General features: G+C 39.7%; 1 protein-coding gene across 1 annotated transcript in view; it reads right to left on the minus strand.

Moving 5' to 3' along the window:
- Positions 1-729: 729 nt before the first annotated feature.
- LOC124606273 overlaps positions 730-21559 on the minus strand; it is a 225110-nt gene continuing 204280 nt past the window's right edge. The window contains exon 9 of the mRNA XM_047138252.1: positions 730-942. Coding sequence (XP_046994208.1) covers positions 773-942 — 170 coding nt within the window. The 3' untranslated portion in view covers positions 730-772. The remainder of the gene's footprint in view (positions 943-21559) is intronic.

The raw sequence follows: 21559 nt of genomic DNA on the forward strand, positions 1-21559 counted from the left end.
TGTATTTTGAGTAACTAGTACATTTCTTCCTTTTTACATGTGGACAATTTTAATTTGCAACTTCTGAAACCAAGTCTTACTTTTCTAGTAGTTACATTCAGCATGGACACAGGCTTCCCTAAACTCTGTGAAAGTGCTGCACATATTCCACAATGAACATCAGCATTTTCAAGAGTTTTACTCTTCCTTCCAACAAAAGAGTCTTTCTTCTTGTAACATTTTCCATCTTATCCATGACATAAAAGTGTAGTTGCTTTTAGCAGCCTCTCAGAACACATTACTTACAACAACATTGTTGCTACATACCCCAAAAATGGCATAGGGGCAGTACATTAGATTCAGAATGTCTACACTAGTAAGTGCTTGTATCCTATGTTGTTTAGGAGGTTCAAATGAAAATTTGTGGTCCTAACAGAATAGTGAGGGCTTTTTTTGTAAAAATTTTCTTCATTTAAGGGGTTAATACAACTAAAGCATAAGTGTCATTGCAGAAAGGAAAACCAAGATGTAGGATTCAGCATGAGATACTTCCAAGTATTTTTGCAACATATCTGCATTATGCAGGGTATATATTTGCAGTATATGCTATTATTATACTAATGTATAAAAGCAGTATGTGTAGTTTTTATTAACTATTTTTTTAATTACCTTTGGTTGTACATAGCATGTCTACAGTATGTTACAGAATATTTTTAGATGTAGCACTTAATTACTTTTTAAATACTCTTTAATTATATGTTACCTTCAGAAGTAAATTAAAAAATATTGATAATTATGAACTGTTGGAAGAACGGTGAGAATCATTATTCTGGTAACGAAAACTGAGCGGTGACTGATGCATTCTTCTGCGCTTGTGTATGATAAAACATCCACCAGCTATCACTAAAGATACTCCAACAATTGCACCCACACTGGCACCAGCAATTGCAGATCCACTGAGTCCTGTAATATATGGAGTGTGTTGTACTGGATTGTATTTTATTTGTTAATTAATAACGACTCTGTAAAATACAGATATTAGAAACTGTTTACACAATACTAGAAAATCCTGGATGTACAACAACAAAGAACCAAGTAAAGATAATCGCCACAAGCTAATATTTAGAAAACTGCTAAACATGGCCATTAAGGAAACTTCCTGGCAGATTAAAACTGTGTGCCAGACCGAGACTCGAACTCCCGAGTTTGAATCTCGGTTCGGCACACAGTTTCAATCTGCCAGGAAGTTTCATATCAGCACAGAGTGAAAATCTCATTATGGTCGCTGTCTTTATTACAGTTGTAATTTAGAGAATCCTCATTTTCAAGTAAATGTCACAAATGCACACAGGCATACATACAGCTGCTATCCCAAACTCCTAATGAGCACAAGCAGTGTCCAGGTCACACAGTAAACAGACATCTATATCTGGTATGTACTCTGCAAACCACTGTGAAATGCATGCACAGGTTTCTTTACATTGTGCCACATGTTAAGGTTTATTCCCATTCGATTTGCATACGGAATACAAAAAGAATGACTGCATAAATGCCTCTCTTCACACTGTAAATAGTGTGATCTTGTCTTTGTGATCTCCGTGGGAGTGATATACAAGAGGCTGTAGTGTATTCCCAGATTACTCTCTTAGTACTGGTTCCAGATAATCTGTAAACAGGTGTTTGTCAGATAGCTGACAGCTACCATCAAGCATCTGCCATGGTACATTCTTCAGCATTTCTGTGACTTCCTTCTGCCAAGAGTCAAACAAACCTGTAACCCAACTTTCTGCCCTTCTTTGTATAGGACTACATTCAATATCCCCTAATATTCCTATTTTGTGTGGGTCTGTACACATGAGCAATAGTCTAGGATGTGTCACATGAGTTTTTGGAAGCAGTCTTACAAATCAACTGAAATCTGACACCTGTTTGATCATTCCATTTCATACTCCCACAAATTGTTACAGCCAGGTATTTGTATTCTTATAGATGGGATCAGCTGAAGAAACTGCTAGCTCAAAGGACTGTCATTTTGAGTTACAGTACTGCATGTTATATGATGGTTAAATTCAAAGACAAGAACATGAATACAATGCACAAATCAGTTTACATAATAGGCAGTTATTTCTAGCTGCACAAATTGAACTATGTGTTACAGATAATGTGATCACACTAATCCTTTTGAAATTGAGAATTAGCATTTTCTTCTGCTGAAACCTTTAATTATCTAATTTTGTATTCGACTCATGGCAATGATAGCTGATGTGAATATTCACCTGTGAATTATCTATTGTATCTGTTGTCATTAAAGATATGTAATGGGGATCCAACCTAACTTATATAGCAGTAACATAAGCTATTGTTAATAGTATCATTTAGTAGAACTTCAATAATAACCACTGTGGAATTAAAAAATGTAGCAATTTCGCAGTCATTACTATAGACTGTGAGTTACCAGTAATAACAGATGATAACAAATTATCACTGATAGCTAAAGGTATTGTTGGTTTTAGCAAATGCTGGTAAATTATTATTAGTATTAACAGAAGGTGGCAAGTCTTCAGTAGTATCACACAGTGATATAATCTCAACATAGCCAGTATCTGGCACACTCTCAGTACTACCACGTGACAGTGATTTCTCAGAAGGAATAGAAGGTAAAAATCTGGAAATACTAATTGATGATACTAATCTGTCAGTAGTAGCTGAGAGTCATAACTTATTACTGTTATTTGATGAAATTGGCTTATTATCTATCAGATCACGATTATAGACAGTTTCATCACTACCAAAAGATAGCACAATTACTTGTAGTTCCTCCAATTGTGGTTTCCTTCCATTTTTAAACATTATAACAATTTCTACATTATTAGCTTTAATATATTTGTAAAGTATTTTCTGTGTCCATTAGTTTTTCTTCATTTGCCGGAACAACCTGTATTGAGCTGGCAGTATCAGAATGTTCAATATTGTTTTCAGTCTGTTCTTATACAAAATCTAAACCTTTGTGGGGACACCACCATTGATGATGTAAAATATTAACAAACAAGTCTGTTTGTCAACAAGTTTAGTCTTCTGCAGGGAGAATACATTTGACTCACTCAATTTGTTGTTTACAGTTGTACCAAATGCATGTGTTTTGTTGTATGTCCATGTTTAGTAATAAAGTTAGTGCTTTTACTGGCTTTCTGCTTCTTCCTGCAAACATGGAATACCCACAATGGTGACCCTGCAACAAACAGCAACTGCTACTTCAACATAAAAAGTGTACTTTGTTGGATTGTGTTTGCTTCGACAATGGACCTGTCCCACAATTGCCACATTCACAAACAACTTGGACAAAACAGCGACCCACAGAATGACTCGCACGATGCCTTGTACTACCCATATCTGCCTATGTTATGTGTGAAACATGGTAGTGACATTATACTGTGTCATACTATCAACTACAACAATGATCAATGCATGCATGAACAATGTGTAATGAATTTCAGCCTCATTGGTGATTTCAATGGTGAGTTCAATCTTTTCTCACACCAACAAGATAATATTCGACCAACTACTTCAGGTGTATACAGCATCACCTCACATGATTTTATCAGTCCATCCACACAACCCATCTGAATACATGCGTAACCTCGTGGGGCCAGCTGCGTGGGCCATGCAAGAAGTTTCTCAGGATGCCGTCCATTTCTCAGGCTGCCTTTCATGCCATGAATTGTCCCAGAGATCTGGCCCACTGTCATCCTGAGACCATATGACCCAGCATATAAATGACAGAATTTATGTGGAGCATATATACAACATAGTTTTGACCATAAAATACTGCCCTTCAAATAGTCAAATTACAATAAAAGAAATTAGAACAGATGAGACTGTAATATATGTAATAGTTTCCATAAAAGTAAAATTAATTTGTTTCATCACAATATTAGTGGGCTGAAAAACAAGACAGATGAGCTTCTTGTATGCCTAGAAGATGTAGAAAACACTGAAGTGATGTTGTTGTCCATGAACCATGGACCTTGCCGTTGGTGGGGAGGCTTGCGTGCCTCAGCGATACAGATGGCCGTACCGTAGGTGCAACCACAACGGAGGGGTATCTGTTGAGAGGCCAAACAAACGTATGGTTCCTGAAGAGGGGCAGCAGCCTTTTCAGTAGTTGCAGGGGCAACAGTCTGAATGATTGACTGATTTGGCCTTGTAACAATAACCAAAACGGCCTTGCTGTGCTGGTACTGCGAACGGCTAAAAGCAAGGGGAAACTACAGCCATAATTTTTCCCGAGAGCATGCAGCTTTAATGTATGGTTAAATGATGATGGCGTCCTCTTGGGTAAAATATTCCGGAGGTGAAATAGTCTCCCATTCGGATCTCCGGGTGGGGACTACTCAAGAGGACTTTAATATCAGGAGAAAGAAAACTGACGTTCTACGGATCAAAGCATGGAATATTCAGATCCCTTAATCAAGCAGGTAGGTTAGAAAATTTAAAAAGGGAAATGGATAGGTTAAAGTTAGATATAGTGGGAATTAGTGAAGTTCGGTGGCAGGAGGAACAAGACTTTTGGTCAGGTGAATACAGGGTTATAAATACAAAATCAAATAGAGGTAATGCAGGAGTAGGTATAATAATGAATAAAAAAATAGGCGTGCTGGTAAGCTACTACAAACAACATAGTGAACGCATTATTGTGGCCAAGATAGACACGAAGCCCATGCCTACTACAGTAGTACAAGTTTATATGCCAACTAGCTCTGCAGATGATGAAGAAATTGATGAAATGTATGATGAGATTAAAGAAATTATTCAGATAGTGAAGGCAGACGAAAATTTAATAGTCATGGGTGACTGGAATTCGAGTGTAGGAAAAGGGAGAGAAGGAAACATAGTAGGCGAATGTGGATTGGGGCTAAGAAATGAAAGAGGAAGCCGTCTGGTAGAATTCTGCACAGAGCATAACTTAATCATAGCTAACAATTGGTTCAAGAATCATAAAAGAAGGTTGTATACATGGAAGAATCCCGGAGATACTAAAAGGTATCAGATAGATTACATAATGGTAAGACAGAGATTTAGGAACCAGGTTTTAAATTGTAAGACATTTCCAGAGGCAGATGTGGACTCTGACCACAATCTATTGGTTATGAAGTGTAGATTAAAACTGAAGAAACTGCAAAAATGTGGGAATTTAAGGAGATGGGACCTGGATAAGCTGACTAAACCAGAGGTTGTACAGAGTTTCAGGGAAAGCATAAGGGAACAATTGACAAAAGTGAAGGAAAGAAGTACAGTAGAAGAAGAATGGGTAGCTCTGAGGGATGAAGTAGTGAAGGCAGCAGAGGATCAAGTAGGTAAAAAGACGAGGGCTAGTAGAAATCCTTCGGTAACAGAAGAAATATTGAATTTCATTGATGAAACGAGAAAATATAAAAATGCAGTAAATGAAGCAGGCAAAAAGGAATACAAACGTCTCAAAAATGAGATCGATAGGAAGTGCAAAATGGCTAAGCAGGGATGGCTAGAGGACAAATGTAAGGATGTAGAGGCTTATCTCACTAGGGGTAAGATAGATACTGCCTACAGGAAAATTAAACAGACCTTTGGAGAAAAGAGAACCACATGTATAAATATCAAGAGCTCAGATGGAAACCCAGTTCTAACAAAGAAGGGAAAGCAGAAAGATGGAAGGAGTATATAGAGGGTCTATACAAGGGCGATGAACTTGAGGACAATATTATAGAAATGGAAGAGAATGTAGATGAAGATGAATTGGGAGATGCGATACTGTGTGAAGAGTTTGACACAGCATTGAAAGACCTGAGCCGAAACAAGGTCCCGGGAGTAGACAACATTCCATTAGAACTACTGACGGCCTTGGGAGAGCCAGTCCTGACAAGACTCTACCATCTGGTGAGGAAGATGTATGAGACAGGCGAAGTACCCTCAGGCTTCAAGAAAAATATAATAATTCCAATCCCAAAGAAATCAGGTGTTGACAGATGTGAAAATTACCGAATTATCAGTTTAATAAGTCACAGCTGCAAAATACTAACGCGAATACATTACAGACGAATGGAAAAACTGGTAGAAGCGGACCTCGGGGAAGATCAGTTTGGATTCCGTAGAAATATTGGAACACGTGAGGCAATACTGACTTTACGACTTATCTTAGAAGAAAGATTAAGGAAAGGCAAACCTACATTTCTAGCATTTGTAGACTTAGAGAAAGCTTTTGACAATGTTGACTGGAATACTCTCTTCCAAATTCTAAAGGTGGCAGGGGTAAAATAACAGGGAGGGAAAGGCTATTTACAATTTGTACAGAAACCAGATGGCAGTTATAAGAGTCAAGAGACATGAAAGGGAAGCAGTGGTTGGGAAGGGAGTGAGACAGAGTTGTAGCCTGTCCCCAATGTTTTTCAATCTGTATATTGAGCAAGCAGTAAAGGAAACAAAAGAAAAGTTCGGAGTAGGTATTAAAATCCATGGAGAAGAAATAAAAACTTTGAGGTTCGCCGATGACATTGTAATTCTGTCAGAGACAGCAAAGGACTTGGAAGAGCAGTTGAACGGAATGGACAGTATCTTGAAAGGAGGATATAAGATGAACATCAACAAAAGCAAAACAAGGATAATGGAATGTAGTCGAATTAAGTCGGGTGATGCTGAGGGAATTAGATTAGGAAATGAGACACTTAAAGTAGTTAAGGAGTTTTGCTATTTGGGGAGCAAAATAACTGATGATGGTCGAAGTAGAGAGGATATAAAATGTAGACTGGCAATGGCAAGGAAAGCGTTTCTGAAGAAGAGAAATTTGTTAACATCGAGTATAGATTTAAGTGTCAGGAAGCCGTTTCTGAAAGTATTTGTATGGAGTGTAGCCATGTATGGAAGTGAAACATGGACGATAAATAGTTTGGACAGGAAGAGAATAAAAGCTTTCGAAATGTGGTGCTACAGAAGAATGCTGAAGATTAGATTGGTAGATCACATAGCTAATGAGGAGGTATTGAATAGAATTGGGGAGAAGAGGAGTTTGTGGCACAACGTGACGAGAAGGGACCGGTTGGTAGGACATGTTCTGAGGGATCAAGGGATTACAAATTTAGCATTGGAGGGCAGCGTGGAGGGTAAAAATCGTAGAGGGAGACCAAGAGATGAATACACTAAGCAGATTCAGAAGGGTGTAGGTTGCAGTAGGTACTGGGAGATGAAGAAACTTTCGCAGGATAGGGTAGCATGGAGAGCTGCATCAAACCAGTCTCAGGACTGAAGACCACAACAACAACAACAATAGACTGGCATCATTTTCATGTGGGGTTAGCATGGAGAAATGAGGAGTTGCAACATATGTAACACTTGCACACAATATCCACAACTCCTTGGACTTTGTGGAACACCTCAAATACTTATGAATCTCAAACACAGGTGCCATGGTTACCTTTGAGGTTGTACCTCACCGCCTCAGGATGATCTTAGTTTAAGAAGTGAGGGATTTGATGGAGTGCAGTTGGACCTTTTCATGCATATTTTAACATAGCTTACTTCCTGTGTGGAGGCCAACTTTATGAACAGACTCACGGAGTAGCAATGGACAGACCCTTATCACCAGTAGTGGCAAATCTGTTTTAAAACTGCTGTCTGCCAGGTGACCTGTTTCAGCAGATACGTTGACAATACATTTGTCATTTGGGCACATGGTCGGAAAAGACTGGACGAGTTCCATGACCATCTGAACTCGGGACACTGCAGCAGAGTTCACAGTGGAACTAGAGAATGATATTTTCGATTTTTTTAAGAAAAGGAACACAGATGGCACATTAGTAGCCTTTCTACCATATGCAGGGCCTATATCTGCTAAGATCAGCAGGATCGCGAAACAACGCAAAATCAGAAATGTGTTCTGCACACCAAACAATATCAGGGCATTCCTTGAAACAGTCAAAGATGATCTGGGGTTAAGGAAGCCTGGTATCTACCATACACCATGTGAATGTGGTATGTCTTACATCAGTCAAGCCACCAGAACAGTTGAAATATGGTGTAAAGAACACTAAACACATAGCAGGCTACAATAGGCCACAAAATCAGCAACAGCAGAACATTGCTTGGAACTTGATACACCATGCATTATGATAAACCCAGGATCCGGGCTCAGACCCCAAGATTTTTGGATAGTGTGGTTACTGAATATATTGAAATCAAGATGGCAGGCAGAGAACCTGATCAGCTGGGAAGCAGGTACCAGCTCAGTATGGCGTGGAATCTGGCTTTGGAATTACGAAGGAAATAATGGTGATGATTTATGGTAAAAGAAACAGTGGAAAAGAGTTCCCTTTCCCGATAATGAACCTCAGACAACCAGGAGCGTAAGTCATGGGTTCGAATCTCGTATGGAGCACCAGGCAGCAACTACCTTCTCGGGAGACAAGTGTAACATTCATGGACGAGAGAGGCAACAGCATCAACCACTGGAAACCTCAGGCACCATCTATGCTAGGAGCAGAAACAATACAGAACTGCAGATGGCAGCAACCGCTGTGAGAGATTGCTGCGGCGTGCACAGACAGAATACGCAATTCCCACAGCAGCCTGATTCAGCAGTAAGTGCACCTTGTAGGGGTGTACTAAAACCACAGGGCACCATAGGAAGGCAGAGCAGTTGCCAACAGCATAGAAATGTTTGCAGCATATTGATAGTGCTGGGAATGCACCTGGAGGATGCAGATCTAGTACAGAATCCATTGGCACGGCCGCCACCAGAGAAAACAGTGGAAATGGGCAAGAATGGAAAATGGAATGCCCGGAAATAAATAATACCACCAGAAATGGCCACAGCAGATGTGGACGGTGTAGAAAACACCAGACACCGCCCAGACATAAATATGGCATACGGTCAGCTTGTTGACCAGTCAAAGGAAACATCTAATGAAGACACTGACTTGCGATGTCAAAATATTGTGTTGGGAAGATGCATACCACCAGCAGTACACCCAATTCCATGAGATGACAGTTTTTGTGCAGGTCAGAACCTAGAGCCATGTGCTTGTGAATTGTTACTGCAGAATACTTCTCTGCCAATTGTAACAGTCTACAGATCCCCTTTAGGACACTTTCAGATTTTTCTGAGAAATCTAGATGCTATTGAGCTATCTATCAGACAAGAAGAAACAGCTAGTAGTTTAAGTTCAGCTACTTTTGCTTTCCATATAATTGCTATTTTTGGAAAGAAACAGATCAACCTCTTGGCATATTTTGCATATTTCCACTCGGTAATGTCTTAGGGAATAATTTTCTGGAGTAACTCATCACTTAGAAAGAAAGTATTGATAGCATGAAAAGCAAACAGTAAGGATGATATGTGGTGCTCAACCACAGTCGTCTTGTACACACCTCTTCAAGGAGTTAGGCATTTCAACTGTACCATCAAAATATGTATATTCACTAATAAAATCCATCATAGATAATAATTACAATCAATTTGAGAATAGTGATGTCAAAACCTACAACACTCGAGGAAAAAATGAGCTTTATTGCCCATTATTAAAGTTGTCAGTTGCCCATAAATGAGTTCAATATGGAGCAACAAAAATTTTTGATCAGTTTCCCAGTAAAGAAAATATCTGACAGGTAGCAAAGCAAGTTTTAACTCTAACTCAGAAGCATTTCTCCCGGACAACTCCTATTCCAGGAACATATTTCTATTTTTAAACTGGTAGACTGAAAAAAAAAAAACACTAAACGTGTGTACACATACTGTAAACCGACTCATTCCACATCATTCTGATAAAAGAATCATGAAACTAACTGACTAAAAAAATTTATGAAACGTGTAACTAACTGACTGGACATCTCGCAACATGGTTCATGATTATCAGCTTCATATTACATGGCCTTGGCATCTTTGACAGTACTTCTAAGCTCATGGCCCTATTAAGCAACATAAGAGAGCACACCAACGTCATCAGTGATGTCATAGAAGCACCTCCAGCTAAGATAAAATTCACACCATGAAGGCAACATTGCTCCACTGATTTACGAAGACACCACAGGAATAGTTGTGAGAAGTAATTTACGAGGAAAGATTGGGCAACAGAACACTATCTCAGCTTTGGAGACATGTCCATAGATCAATCAACTAGACTCTCATGCCAGACAGCATGCTATGACTCTTCACACTACTGTGTCAGATGATGTTGGCAGTTACCTCACATGAAAGCAAAATGGTGGAACACAAATTAGTCCCCCCCCCCCATCCCCCTCCTCCTGACAGAATTTATTCAGTCCTACAACCACGATAATCACAGATGAGACAGACAAACATGATCCCCATCAGAACATTCCTTATGTGACATGCTGCCCACAGCCACGAGCAGCTGAAGCAACCCAAGGGATTAGATGCACTCATGAGAGTGGTTTTACTAGCGTCCACAGCAAAGACATTGACCTTCAGCTGGCTGTGACAGCTACATTCATCACTGGCAGCATTTCTCTCTCTCTCTCTCTCTCTCTCTCTCTCTCTCTCTCCATCTCTCCCTCTCCCCCCCCCCCCACCCACCCACCCACCCACCCACCCACCCACCCACCCGCCCACCCACTCACTCACACACACACACACACACACACACACACACACACACACACACATGTGCCAACATGACTGCAATTGTATTGGTTTCATGCTTGCTTTGTCAGCAGGGCATGCAAGTGCTCCATGCTGTGCAACCATCCAAACACAAACTCTTGCTTGAGTCGCCTATAGCCAAAACATGTGAGCCAAACTAGTTTTACTCTGTTTCTGAGTGACATTAGAAGATGGTAAAAATGGAAAAATAAATTCTTCTGATTGACATTGGCTCAGAAGTGAGCACCTTTCCCAGAGAGGAACCACCAATGAAACGTTTTTATGCCTGCTGTCCAACTATGTGCTACAAATGATACTCCTACTGAAATTTTCAGAACTGTTGTGTGCACCATGGACCTGAGTCTGCACAAGAAATTTCCATGACAGTTTCTGGTCATAGATGTTCAAGAACTGATCTCGGGCATGGATTTTCTTGGTCGATTTCATCTCTCCCTGAACCAAGCATGAGGTATCCTCAGGCAAACCAATAGTGGAGAGATGGTACCCAGCATCACAGGCAGTCCACCACCACATTCACAAGATGTTCCATAGGAAACTATTCTGAGAGCACCTCGCTCAATCTCTATATGTGACATCTGTGTGTAACTGCTGAATGACGATCAAGTTTTAGCTAATGAAATACTAAAGGTGGTGATAAGTTATGGAGAGATGAAAAAGTAGAAGCTCAGGCTACACAACAAGAATCTTGAATTGTATATAAAAATACTTTTGTTAAAGCATGGACAGCATCACCATCTCCAAATACCCCGTGTGAAGGAGATAGCACCAGCTGTGGCCCAGTAGATAACACACATGTACTGGCAGGACATACCTCACTGCATGACTCATCACAAATACAGGTCAGTACAGTGAAATTTTATAACAGTGTGCACGTATCTTCCATGTGTGCCAACCAATCCCCTGCCCCCCCGATATTCCCCAGATGACAGAGATGGCATTAGATCCAACATCGTGCATGAAATTAACACTACTCCAGGGCTACAACAAAGTGCACAAATTGGCACCAGACAGACTACAAGCAGCTAAACCCACTATCAACAGGTTACTGCAAGCTGGTGCAGTCAGGTAGTCTGATAGCCCTTGGGCTTATCCCGTACACTTACTTCCCAAGAAAGACGGATGTATAGATTATGTAATGATTGCCAGACCCTCAACACTTGCACAGTACCTGATAGTTAGCCAATACAGAACATTCAAGACTTTAATCACACCTTAGCTTCCATGTTTAGTGTCCTAGACTGCAAAAAAGCTTACCTGTAAATTCCCATGGATACTGAGGGCATAACCAAGACAGCGATAATAACAACATTTGGGCTCCGTGAATTTCTGTTCATGCTTTATGGTTAGAAAAATGCGGCCCAAATGTGACAATGCTTCATTGATGACATTTTCTTCAAATTTCTGTTCTGTTAAGCACACCTGGACAATATTTTAGTTTTTTCAGCATCTCCAGAGCAACATGAGGAACATCTTACACTCATTTTCAAGATCCTTGAACACTAGGGTATAGTGATACATCTGAACAAATGGCAATATCAGCAATCTGAAGTAATGTTTCTGGGACACACTGTTAGCTGAAATGGTGTTCGACCAATGACCGAATGCACAGAACCTATCTGTCAGCTTCCATGGCCCAAGAAGTTATCATGAGTTATGGCAATTTCTCAGCATGATTAATTTGTACAGACATCACTTGTCACAAACAGCAGCCAATTGGCAGATGCGTTGGCTGGCAGAAACACATGCGCAAGCAGGCTCTTACTTGAATCACTCAAATGCAACAAACATTCATTCTCCAGAATTAAGCTCAGATTATTACATACTACAGCATTAGCCCATCCAATTATGACAACTCCCTTGTCAATTTACCTCTCGCATGATTTCCACTGAAACTGCAGCTGTGCTTTGACAGGTAGTTGCAGATGAGCAACAACCATTAAACATCTTCTCAAAGAAGCTAACTAAGTCTCAAAGCAAGTGGTCAGCTTATGATATAGAACTGCTCACTATACATGAGGCAGTGCAGCACTCCAGTGATGACATCAAGGGTAGACTATTTGCTATATACCCACAGACCACTGACAGATTCCATATGTAATCCAGAAAAAAAACTGTTCTCCATGGTGTTTCTGCCACTTTGTTTATATTGAACAATTTATTACTGATATTCAATACCAGAAGGGCATGGACAATGTCATGGCTGAAACGCTACTGTATGCAACTGGTATGAAGTAAATGTTTGTTAAATGTATCAACCATAATGATGACAAAAATGACAATGAAAAACTCAAATTAGCTCACTTCCCAGCTAAAAGATGGGGGGGGGGGGGGGGGGGGGTGTACATTGAATTATAATTATATTTTATTAGCATTCATTGCCAATCCCTTCCCATATAAGCTTCGAAATCTTGCAGATGACAGTCAAGAGTGATGAAGTTTAAGCAACAATAGTTGTATGTATTTTGTCTCTATTTTTAGCCTGGGCTCATAGCAGGAAGGAGAAGAGGAAGGGAGGAGTGGAGCATGTTTCAGTCTGTTACAAGCTGTGTTCTGTTCATGTGCTGGAAGAACATGTTACTCAAGTGCAATTATTATGTGTGTTCCTTCTGTAATGCCTGTGGTTCAATACACCTCACAAATGTGTAAACAATGCTGACAATTTTTGCTACATTTGTGGACAGGCTACATTGAAATTGAAAAGGAGACCAATAATGCCATATATTAGGAAGGTGTACTGAGTGTACTTTGACTGTTAAATTGGGGTCCAGGACAAGCCCGAGGCTCCTCATGTCTGTTGATTATCTGTGTCTTGAGTCTTCATTCATGACTCAATCATAAAAGATCTTCCATGGGCTTTACTATACGTGTAATATGGTGAGGACATCAAGCCATGTGAATGATTGTTACTTTTGTGTGACAACTCCATTAACACATGGTCGTCCTTGACGTATCCTAATATACCAACAGCCATGCGATTATTGCCTCACAAAGACGGAATGCCTGTTCCTGCCCACCTGATTATGATAGTGATGAGGGAGGTAGTGAAACTAGTGCTGCACCTCACTTCAAAACCCAGGTCCGGATTTTGTGTGTAGTGAAGAGTGTACAATTCACAAAATAATGCAGTGTGAGCTTAACAACCCAGTAAGAGATCTGGAATTGCTGAAAGGTAAGCTGAACTGTTGATGTCAAGACTTCAACAGCAGATTTGTCTTGTCAAGAAGGTAAATGTGACTGCATTCCGTAACCACCATATACCACTCCTTCCAGTTTTCTAAAGTTGAAAGAACTTGGTATTTTGTAATGATGTACACTGATTATAAAAGTGATTTGTGGAGGTTGTTCTTTGATTCCTCCAAAGGAAGTTGAAAGTGTGTGCTACTGCATAATGGAAATGTGTTGCCATTGATTCTGACTGAGTATGCATCTTACATGAAAAAACATATGATAATATGAAACAGTTATTATTGTGATCGAACTGTGACAAGTTTAAACGGCAGATTTCTGGGGATCTGAAAGTCATATGCATATGTAGGGGGTTGTAATATATCCCTATGGTAATCATTTGAAGCTGATTGTTGAAACTTTGTTAATAGACTTTCTCGGGATAGCTTACATCTGTCTTCTAGAGTCTGCCAATTTAGTTCCTTCAGTATCTCTGTGACACTCTCCCATGAATTAAACAAACCTGTGACCATTCATGCTGCCCTTCTCTGTATACTTTCAATATCCCCTATTAGTCGTATCTGGTAAAGGCCCCATACACCTGAGCAATATTCTAGAAGCAGTCACACAGATGATTTGTAAGCAATCTCTTTTGTGGACTGATTGCACTTCCCCAGTATTCTACCAATAAACCAAAGTCTACCACCTACTTTATCCATGACTGAACCAATGTGGTCATTCTCTATAATATCCATACAAAGTGGTACACCCAGGTATTTGTATGAGTTGGCCGATTCCAACAGTGAATCATTGACATTATATCATAGGGTGCTACATTGTTTCTTTTGTGAAGTGCAAAATTTTACATTTCTGAACATTTAGAGCAAGTTGCCAATCTTATCAAGATCTGACAATATTTATGCACCTTCTTTCAGATAGTACTTCACTACTGATAACTGCACCACCTGCAAAAAGTCTGATTTTACTCTTAATATTGTCTGCAATGTCAGTAATAAACAATATGAATAGCAAGGGTCCCAACACACTTCCCTGGACATTACTCAAAAGTTAGCAGACATCTCTCTGGTCAGTTTGCTGATCCACAAAAAGTCTTATTTGCAGATTCCCACGAACCCTTTTGCGCTTTATGAATTACTTTACATGCCATATGGACTTAAAAATGCAGCGCAAATTTGGTAAGACTTCATGGACTATGTACTTTTCAACTTTTCTTTATGCTACCCGTACTTGATGATATTTTGGTCTTCTCAGTTTCTCAACACAAACACGAAGAGCATCTTAAAGTAGTTTTTGATGCCTTACACTTACCTGGTGTCATAGCTAATGATGATAAATGTCAACTGTGGCAACCACAAGTTACCTTCTTTGAAATTCAGTTAACAGCAACAGCACAGCCTACTACAAAATGGACTGAGTTCATTAGTCAACAACAGTGCCCACAAAACTTTAAATAATTACACCCATTTGTTGGTATGGTAAATTTTTATCACAGATACGTACCTCACACAGTAGCCATTGAGGCACTACTAATTAAAGCAAATTAAAGCATTAGTAGGCCAAGACATGATGGGTAAAAGACATATTCAGTGGACCCCACAGATGCAACAACGATTTGAGCAAACTGAAGACTGCCTTTCTCATACCATGAAATTGACATGCCCACTATCCTCTACACACCTCTCTATCATCTCAGATGCGAATGATTACATGACTGGAGCAGTTCTCCAATGTCGGTAGCAGAAAAAAAACCACACTATACTTCTTTTCCAAAGTTGGCAGTGTATGAAGCAGCATGACACTTTAAAGACAATGTGGTTTTCACTTAAAACACCACATTGTTCCCTTGCTCTTCAACACAAGTACTTTATGATGTTTCACAGAATCATCTTTGACCACTTGTACCCCTGAGCATGAGGTTCATCTTCAATAAACTACAAGGTTCAAAAAATGGCTCTGAGCACTATGGAACTTAACATCTATGGTCATCAGTCCCCTAGAACTTAGAACTAATTAAACCTAACTAACCTAAGGACAGCACACAACACCCAGCCATCACGAGGCAGAGAAAATCTCTGACCCCAAACGAAAACTACAAGGGCTGCCCTATCCAGGGATCCATCCAACAATGATACTTGTCACAGAGTGCTTTGTGTGGCCAAATGACAAAAGAAATTTTAAAACTTGGACACAAATATGTGCCGCCTGCCAATGCTGTAAGATAGGAAGTCATACACAACCACAACATGACTGTTTTCAAATACCTAAGTGCCTAAACCTCATCAGGCCCCTTATCGACACAAATGGTTTCCATTATATCCTTTGAGCAATCAACAAGGTAACTCACTGGCCAAGGCTTTCACCGACAACACTGAAGAAACCACAGCAAAAGCATTTCTCTGTTTATGGATTTCCGGTTTTGGCTGTCCCAACTTCTTAATGATGGATCAAGACAGACAATTTGAAGCAGACCTGTGAACCGAATTCTGACACTTGTGTGGTATTCATCACTTCTGGCACACTGCTTATTTCCCTAAGAGTATAAGACTAGTGGTGTGCTGGCATTGCACACACAAAATGGCCATCATGTCATGGAGGGGAGTGAATGGAACCCCTACCATTGGCGCTTTTACGTGTGTGTCTGGTGTATAGGGAAGACCTCCATGCGTCCCTAGTGGAAATCCTTTACAGGAAACCATTAACTCTACTGACAAAGTTCACAGAACCATCCCAACTATCAACAAAGAATTAATGCCCTCTGCTTGTTCACAAGATGAAGCAGCACATCACTCGTCTCAAACTACCACCCTCACAAGACCACGGTTCACACAAAATCTTTGTCTATAAAGCTATAAAGGAATGCACTATGTAATGCTGTAAGATGACACTGTCCACCCAGGATTGCAACAAGTGTAATTTGGCCCATGCAAAGTGATTACAAAATTTCATTAGAATTAGAAAATTACATTTCACATCCTACTAAAGACTACCATCAACAGACACATGCCTGTGTGGACCCTGCCAAATATCTGCAACATGCCTGTAAATAGCACTGACTGCTCAGACAAGAGTACTCACATCGATCTGGATGACCACATATTTGTAGTGCGACTAGACATGCAACAATTTCAACCTGGAAGAGATCTCGTATAAACTCACTGATGACCTTCTGATAGTGGAAAGACTCACTCTTTTGTCCAACAAGATGAAAATGGTCCAGCCATGTTTTGCTTTGGCAGCCATATACGATCATGCCTTCTTATATATTTTGACCAAGCAATAAAGTAAATATATATGGAATCTTTGGTCACAGCCAATGTATTGTCAGCATCGTCATCTTGGTCTTCTTCACAGTCATAAAGTAGGGTTGTACTCATACTCTTCTTACGTTTTGGTGCAGTAAACTTACAGAATTTCTTTTAATTGTTCTTTTTTCTTTCCAGCAATTTAAGTAGTTTCTGTTCCTTCATTATTTTGTTCATAGCAACGTTAATTTTAGGTTCTTTTATTCAGAAACTTTGCACAAGTAGTTTGTCTACATTCAGTATGCATACATAAAATCTGCATTTCATTGTGAATAAGTGAATTAATAGATACTACAGTTAAATAAATGCTGAGTTCTTGTTTCAAGAAGAAATAATTAATTTTTATATTATATTGTACACCTAGTAAGTTGACATGTAGGCCCAATTTTTGCAGCTCGTAAATAACAAAAATTTGTGTAGTGTAAAGTATGTTAAGTGATTTAATTATATTTTTAAGTGTTTAATCTGTGTTGCAAATGTAAGTGTGGATGTTGCTGAAGGGTAATCAGACAGGAAGTGGTATTTGTAGGTTATGGGTTTGAATTTAGTTTATGGGTTAGAACTCCATTGGGATGACTGTAATGGACAAATGAATATGGAGTTCAGTGAGGCTCTCCCATTAAACTGTAGAATATACAAAAATGACATGAGAATTGTTGGACAGGAGGCAAAGATTTGTCTCCTTCAGGCTGAGTTAAACTACACAAAACTTGAACTAGGTACGTTGGTGGAGGCAAAAGATAGTGGGAACTGGGTAAAGGTTATGAACAATGGGCGAAAGAGGAACAACTTTTCAACTTCTTCTTCATCTACAGTTCAGCTTACAGTATCTAATAAGTTTGATTTGTCACCTGAAATAGGAGAGGAAGAGCCTTATCCAATTGTAGATCACAGTAGGGTGCAGCAGACTTCTAGCAAAAAAACTAAGTGTTCATCAGTGCCAAAGGAGAGTATGAAGAAAAGAATTTTGCTGCTACTTAGTAGCCATAGTAGAGGTCTAGGCCAGATGATACAGGACAAATTAGGAACAGGGTACCAGTACACGAGTATTTTGAAGCCAGCCAGTCTGTGTCAGTCAGGAAACAGAGGAAATAGGAAATATGTGCAAAGATTTTGGCAAACTGGATCAGCTTATTGTAGTAAGTGGAGCAGGGAACAGCCTGGCTAAAACAAAATACAGCATTAGGGGTGACATGGATGAAACAGAGTAGCATTTAACCACACAAGGGTGAGCTTTATGGAGTCCTACAACACCATGATCCGCTCTAGGTTAAAATTGCTGTGAAATGTGCGAACACTGAGTTGAGCAGGCCGCTGTTGACTGAAATGAAATCTCATATGAGTGCAGGTCTGTTGCTACAATTGGGAGATGAGGATGTACTAGACATGGCCTACACCCGAAGAAGAGGAAAAGACAGGCTGGCTGAGCTTCTTGCAGAAAATGTGTGGAGGGCCCCCGCCACTACACAAAGCAAGGTCTCTGTGGTTACTAGTGTCAGAGAGGTACCTTTTTTGGTCTGAATCGGTATTCAGACACTCTGTTAGGAAACAAGTTAAAATAACAGAAGAGCCCCATAAAATTCTGAAGAATGTACAGAAAAGAAGTCAATAAAAGCTGAGAAAGAAGAATAATCTAAAATGAAATATAAGAAGAAATAGAGGTTTTAATTGGAGTTTTATCGAGAATTGTCACTACTGTCAGCAACCCAGTCAACAACCAAAAACTGGATTGTTAGCTGCAACAGGCAGAAGACATGCTTGTTGGTGGTAGACATTTTAGCGATTTTGACCAAGATGAACTCATGCTGCAATGTTGTTCTTTGGCCCACCAGTGTAGAAGTGTGCACAGAATCAGCTTAATGAGAAATTCATGCAATACAAACGTTTATTTATATGTAAAAGCTAACTTTGGAATTTTCCTTTGTGCGAGACAGTGTGTAAAAGATTCATGTTTGCCAATTTGATGTTCTAGATTCACATATTTTTTTGTTCACATTGATTCTGCATAATCTTTCATTGAATCAATACCTGTTTGTTTTGTGGTACACTGTGAAATTTCCAACATTCGCAACTGCCGCAATAAACTCGTAGTGTTATCCTCAATTATAGGCGTAAACTTAATTGTGCTCTTCTAAAATTTTTGAGGATGATAGGCCCATCCTGTTTCAAAACAATTAGCCTCTAATGCCATTGTACAACTACGTGAGAAATAGGTTATTTTCAAGAATTTCTGGATGTTTACAAAACTACATTTTCATTAGTTACTGGTACGAGTGTTTTGGATATGTAATGTATTTAATAGCAAATCACAGTTCTGCCAAAGAATACATCACCCCTGAATTTCATTGTAAGTCAGCACAAATAAACGTGTGTTTTTGAGAATTTTTGAAAGCTACAAGCAGTTTGTAGTAAATAGGCATTCGTGATTTATTTACTGTAGCAGGTATTCGAACTAACATATTGAGTCACATCTAGTTTTCCCTTAAAGAGGAGTAGCTCTATATATTATCTGCATTTATTGTAAATTAACTCTGTCTTCAAGCTTTTTAACAATTGTAATTAATATCAAAACATTTTTGGAAACTAGTAATTTTTGTGTTGCCTTAACCCTTTGACTGCGGCTGACTACAACTGCAGACCGAGCGCGCCATGCCCTGGGTGTGGCTGACCGCCACAGCAGTTCAGTGCTGCCATGCCCCATGTGCTGCTGACTGCTGTAGAAGTTCTGAGACTTTCGCTCGCCTATTGCTTAGTTGTGCTTGCATAAGATGTCTCTTTGTTTGCACTACACAGTTTGAGGCATCATGTCACGGGCTGCGCGGCCCATCCCACCGGAGGTTCGAGTCCTCCCTCAGGCATGGGTGCATGTGTTGTTCTTAGCATAAGTTAGTTTAAATAGTGTTTAAGTGTAGGGACTGATGACCTAAGCAGTTTGGTCCCTTAGGAATTCACGCACTTGAACATTTTTTGTTTGTTTGCAGAGCTACTGGCAGACTTTTGCCACACCTTATTGTTTGCTCTAACTGCAACAGATGGCATTTCAATGTGCGAAACATGACTGCATTTGAAGTCAATGTCAGCACATTTTGGCGGACCCTCACAGCACTTGAACCAGTAATTTGCTGTAGACACAACAGATAATACTTCTGTGATTTCTATCGAGCTATAGTTTTGTGTCTTTCTGCAGAGACTCTATTTGTGGTTCAGACATCAGTTGCCTGTTATTCGCTTGTGTTTGGATATTGATTTTACGTATTGTGATGGCATGTAAAAAGCTCCTCACCTCCAAAGAGATCATACAGTTGTTGATGGAGAGTGACTCTTGAAGAATCGCTGTGCTTATCAACAGACAGCGATTCAGATGAAGAAGATTCGCTTACATAGGTTCAGGTGTGTGAGAAGCAGGTGACAGACTTCTATTTATTGGTAGAATAGTGGGAAAGTGCAATCAGTCTACGAAGAAAATTTGCTTACAAATAATTTGTGTGACTGGTTGTAGAATATTGCTTACCAGATAGGACTAACGGTGAATATTGAATGTATACAGAGAAGGGCAGCATGAGTGCTCACGGTTTTATTTAATATGTGGGAGAATGTCACAGATATACTGAAGGAACTGTACTGGCAGACTCTTGAAGATAGATGTAAACAATCTCCAGAAAGTTTATTAACAAAGTTACAAGAACTGGCTTCAAATGATGTCTCTAGGAAAATATTACAGTCCCCTATGTGTCACTCTCATAGAGAGTGTGAGGATAAGATTATAATAGTTAGTGCATACACAGAGGCATTCAGACAATCATTCATCCTACACTCCCTACATGAATGGAATGGGAAGAAACCCTAATAACTGGTACAATGGGATGAACCCTCTGCCATGCACCTCACTGTGTCTTGCAGAGAGTAGATGTAGAAGTGAGTAAATAATTACATCCAGAGAAGATAACAAATTTGAGAAGAAGTAACTCGTTGATGAACTATAATTAAATTGTTGTTGTTGTGGTCTTCAGCCCTGAGACTGGTTTGATGCAGCTCTCCATGCTACTTTATCGTGTACAAGCCTCTTCATCTCCAAGTAACTACTGCACCCTACATCCTTCTGAATCTGTTTAGTGTATTCATCTCTTGGTCTCCCTCTACTATTTTTACCCTCTGGGCTTACCTCCAACACTAAATTGGTGATCCCTTGATGCATCAGAATGTGTCCTACCAACTGATCCCTTCTTCTTGTCAAGTTGTGCCACAAATTCCTCTTCTCCTCAATTCTATTCGGTACCTCCTTATTAGTTATGTGATCTACCCATCTAATCTTCAGCATTCTTGTGTAGCACACATTTCGAAAGCTTCTGTTCTCTTCTTGTCCAAACTATTGATTGTCCATGTTTCACATCCATACATGGCTACACTCCATACAAATACTTTTAGAAAAGACTTCCCGACACTT

The sequence above is a fragment of the Schistocerca americana genome, chromosome 3 (assembly GCF_021461395.2).
Source record: "Schistocerca americana isolate TAMUIC-IGC-003095 chromosome 3, iqSchAmer2.1, whole genome shotgun sequence".
Lineage (NCBI taxonomy): Eukaryota > Metazoa > Arthropoda > Insecta > Orthoptera > Acrididae > Schistocerca > Schistocerca americana.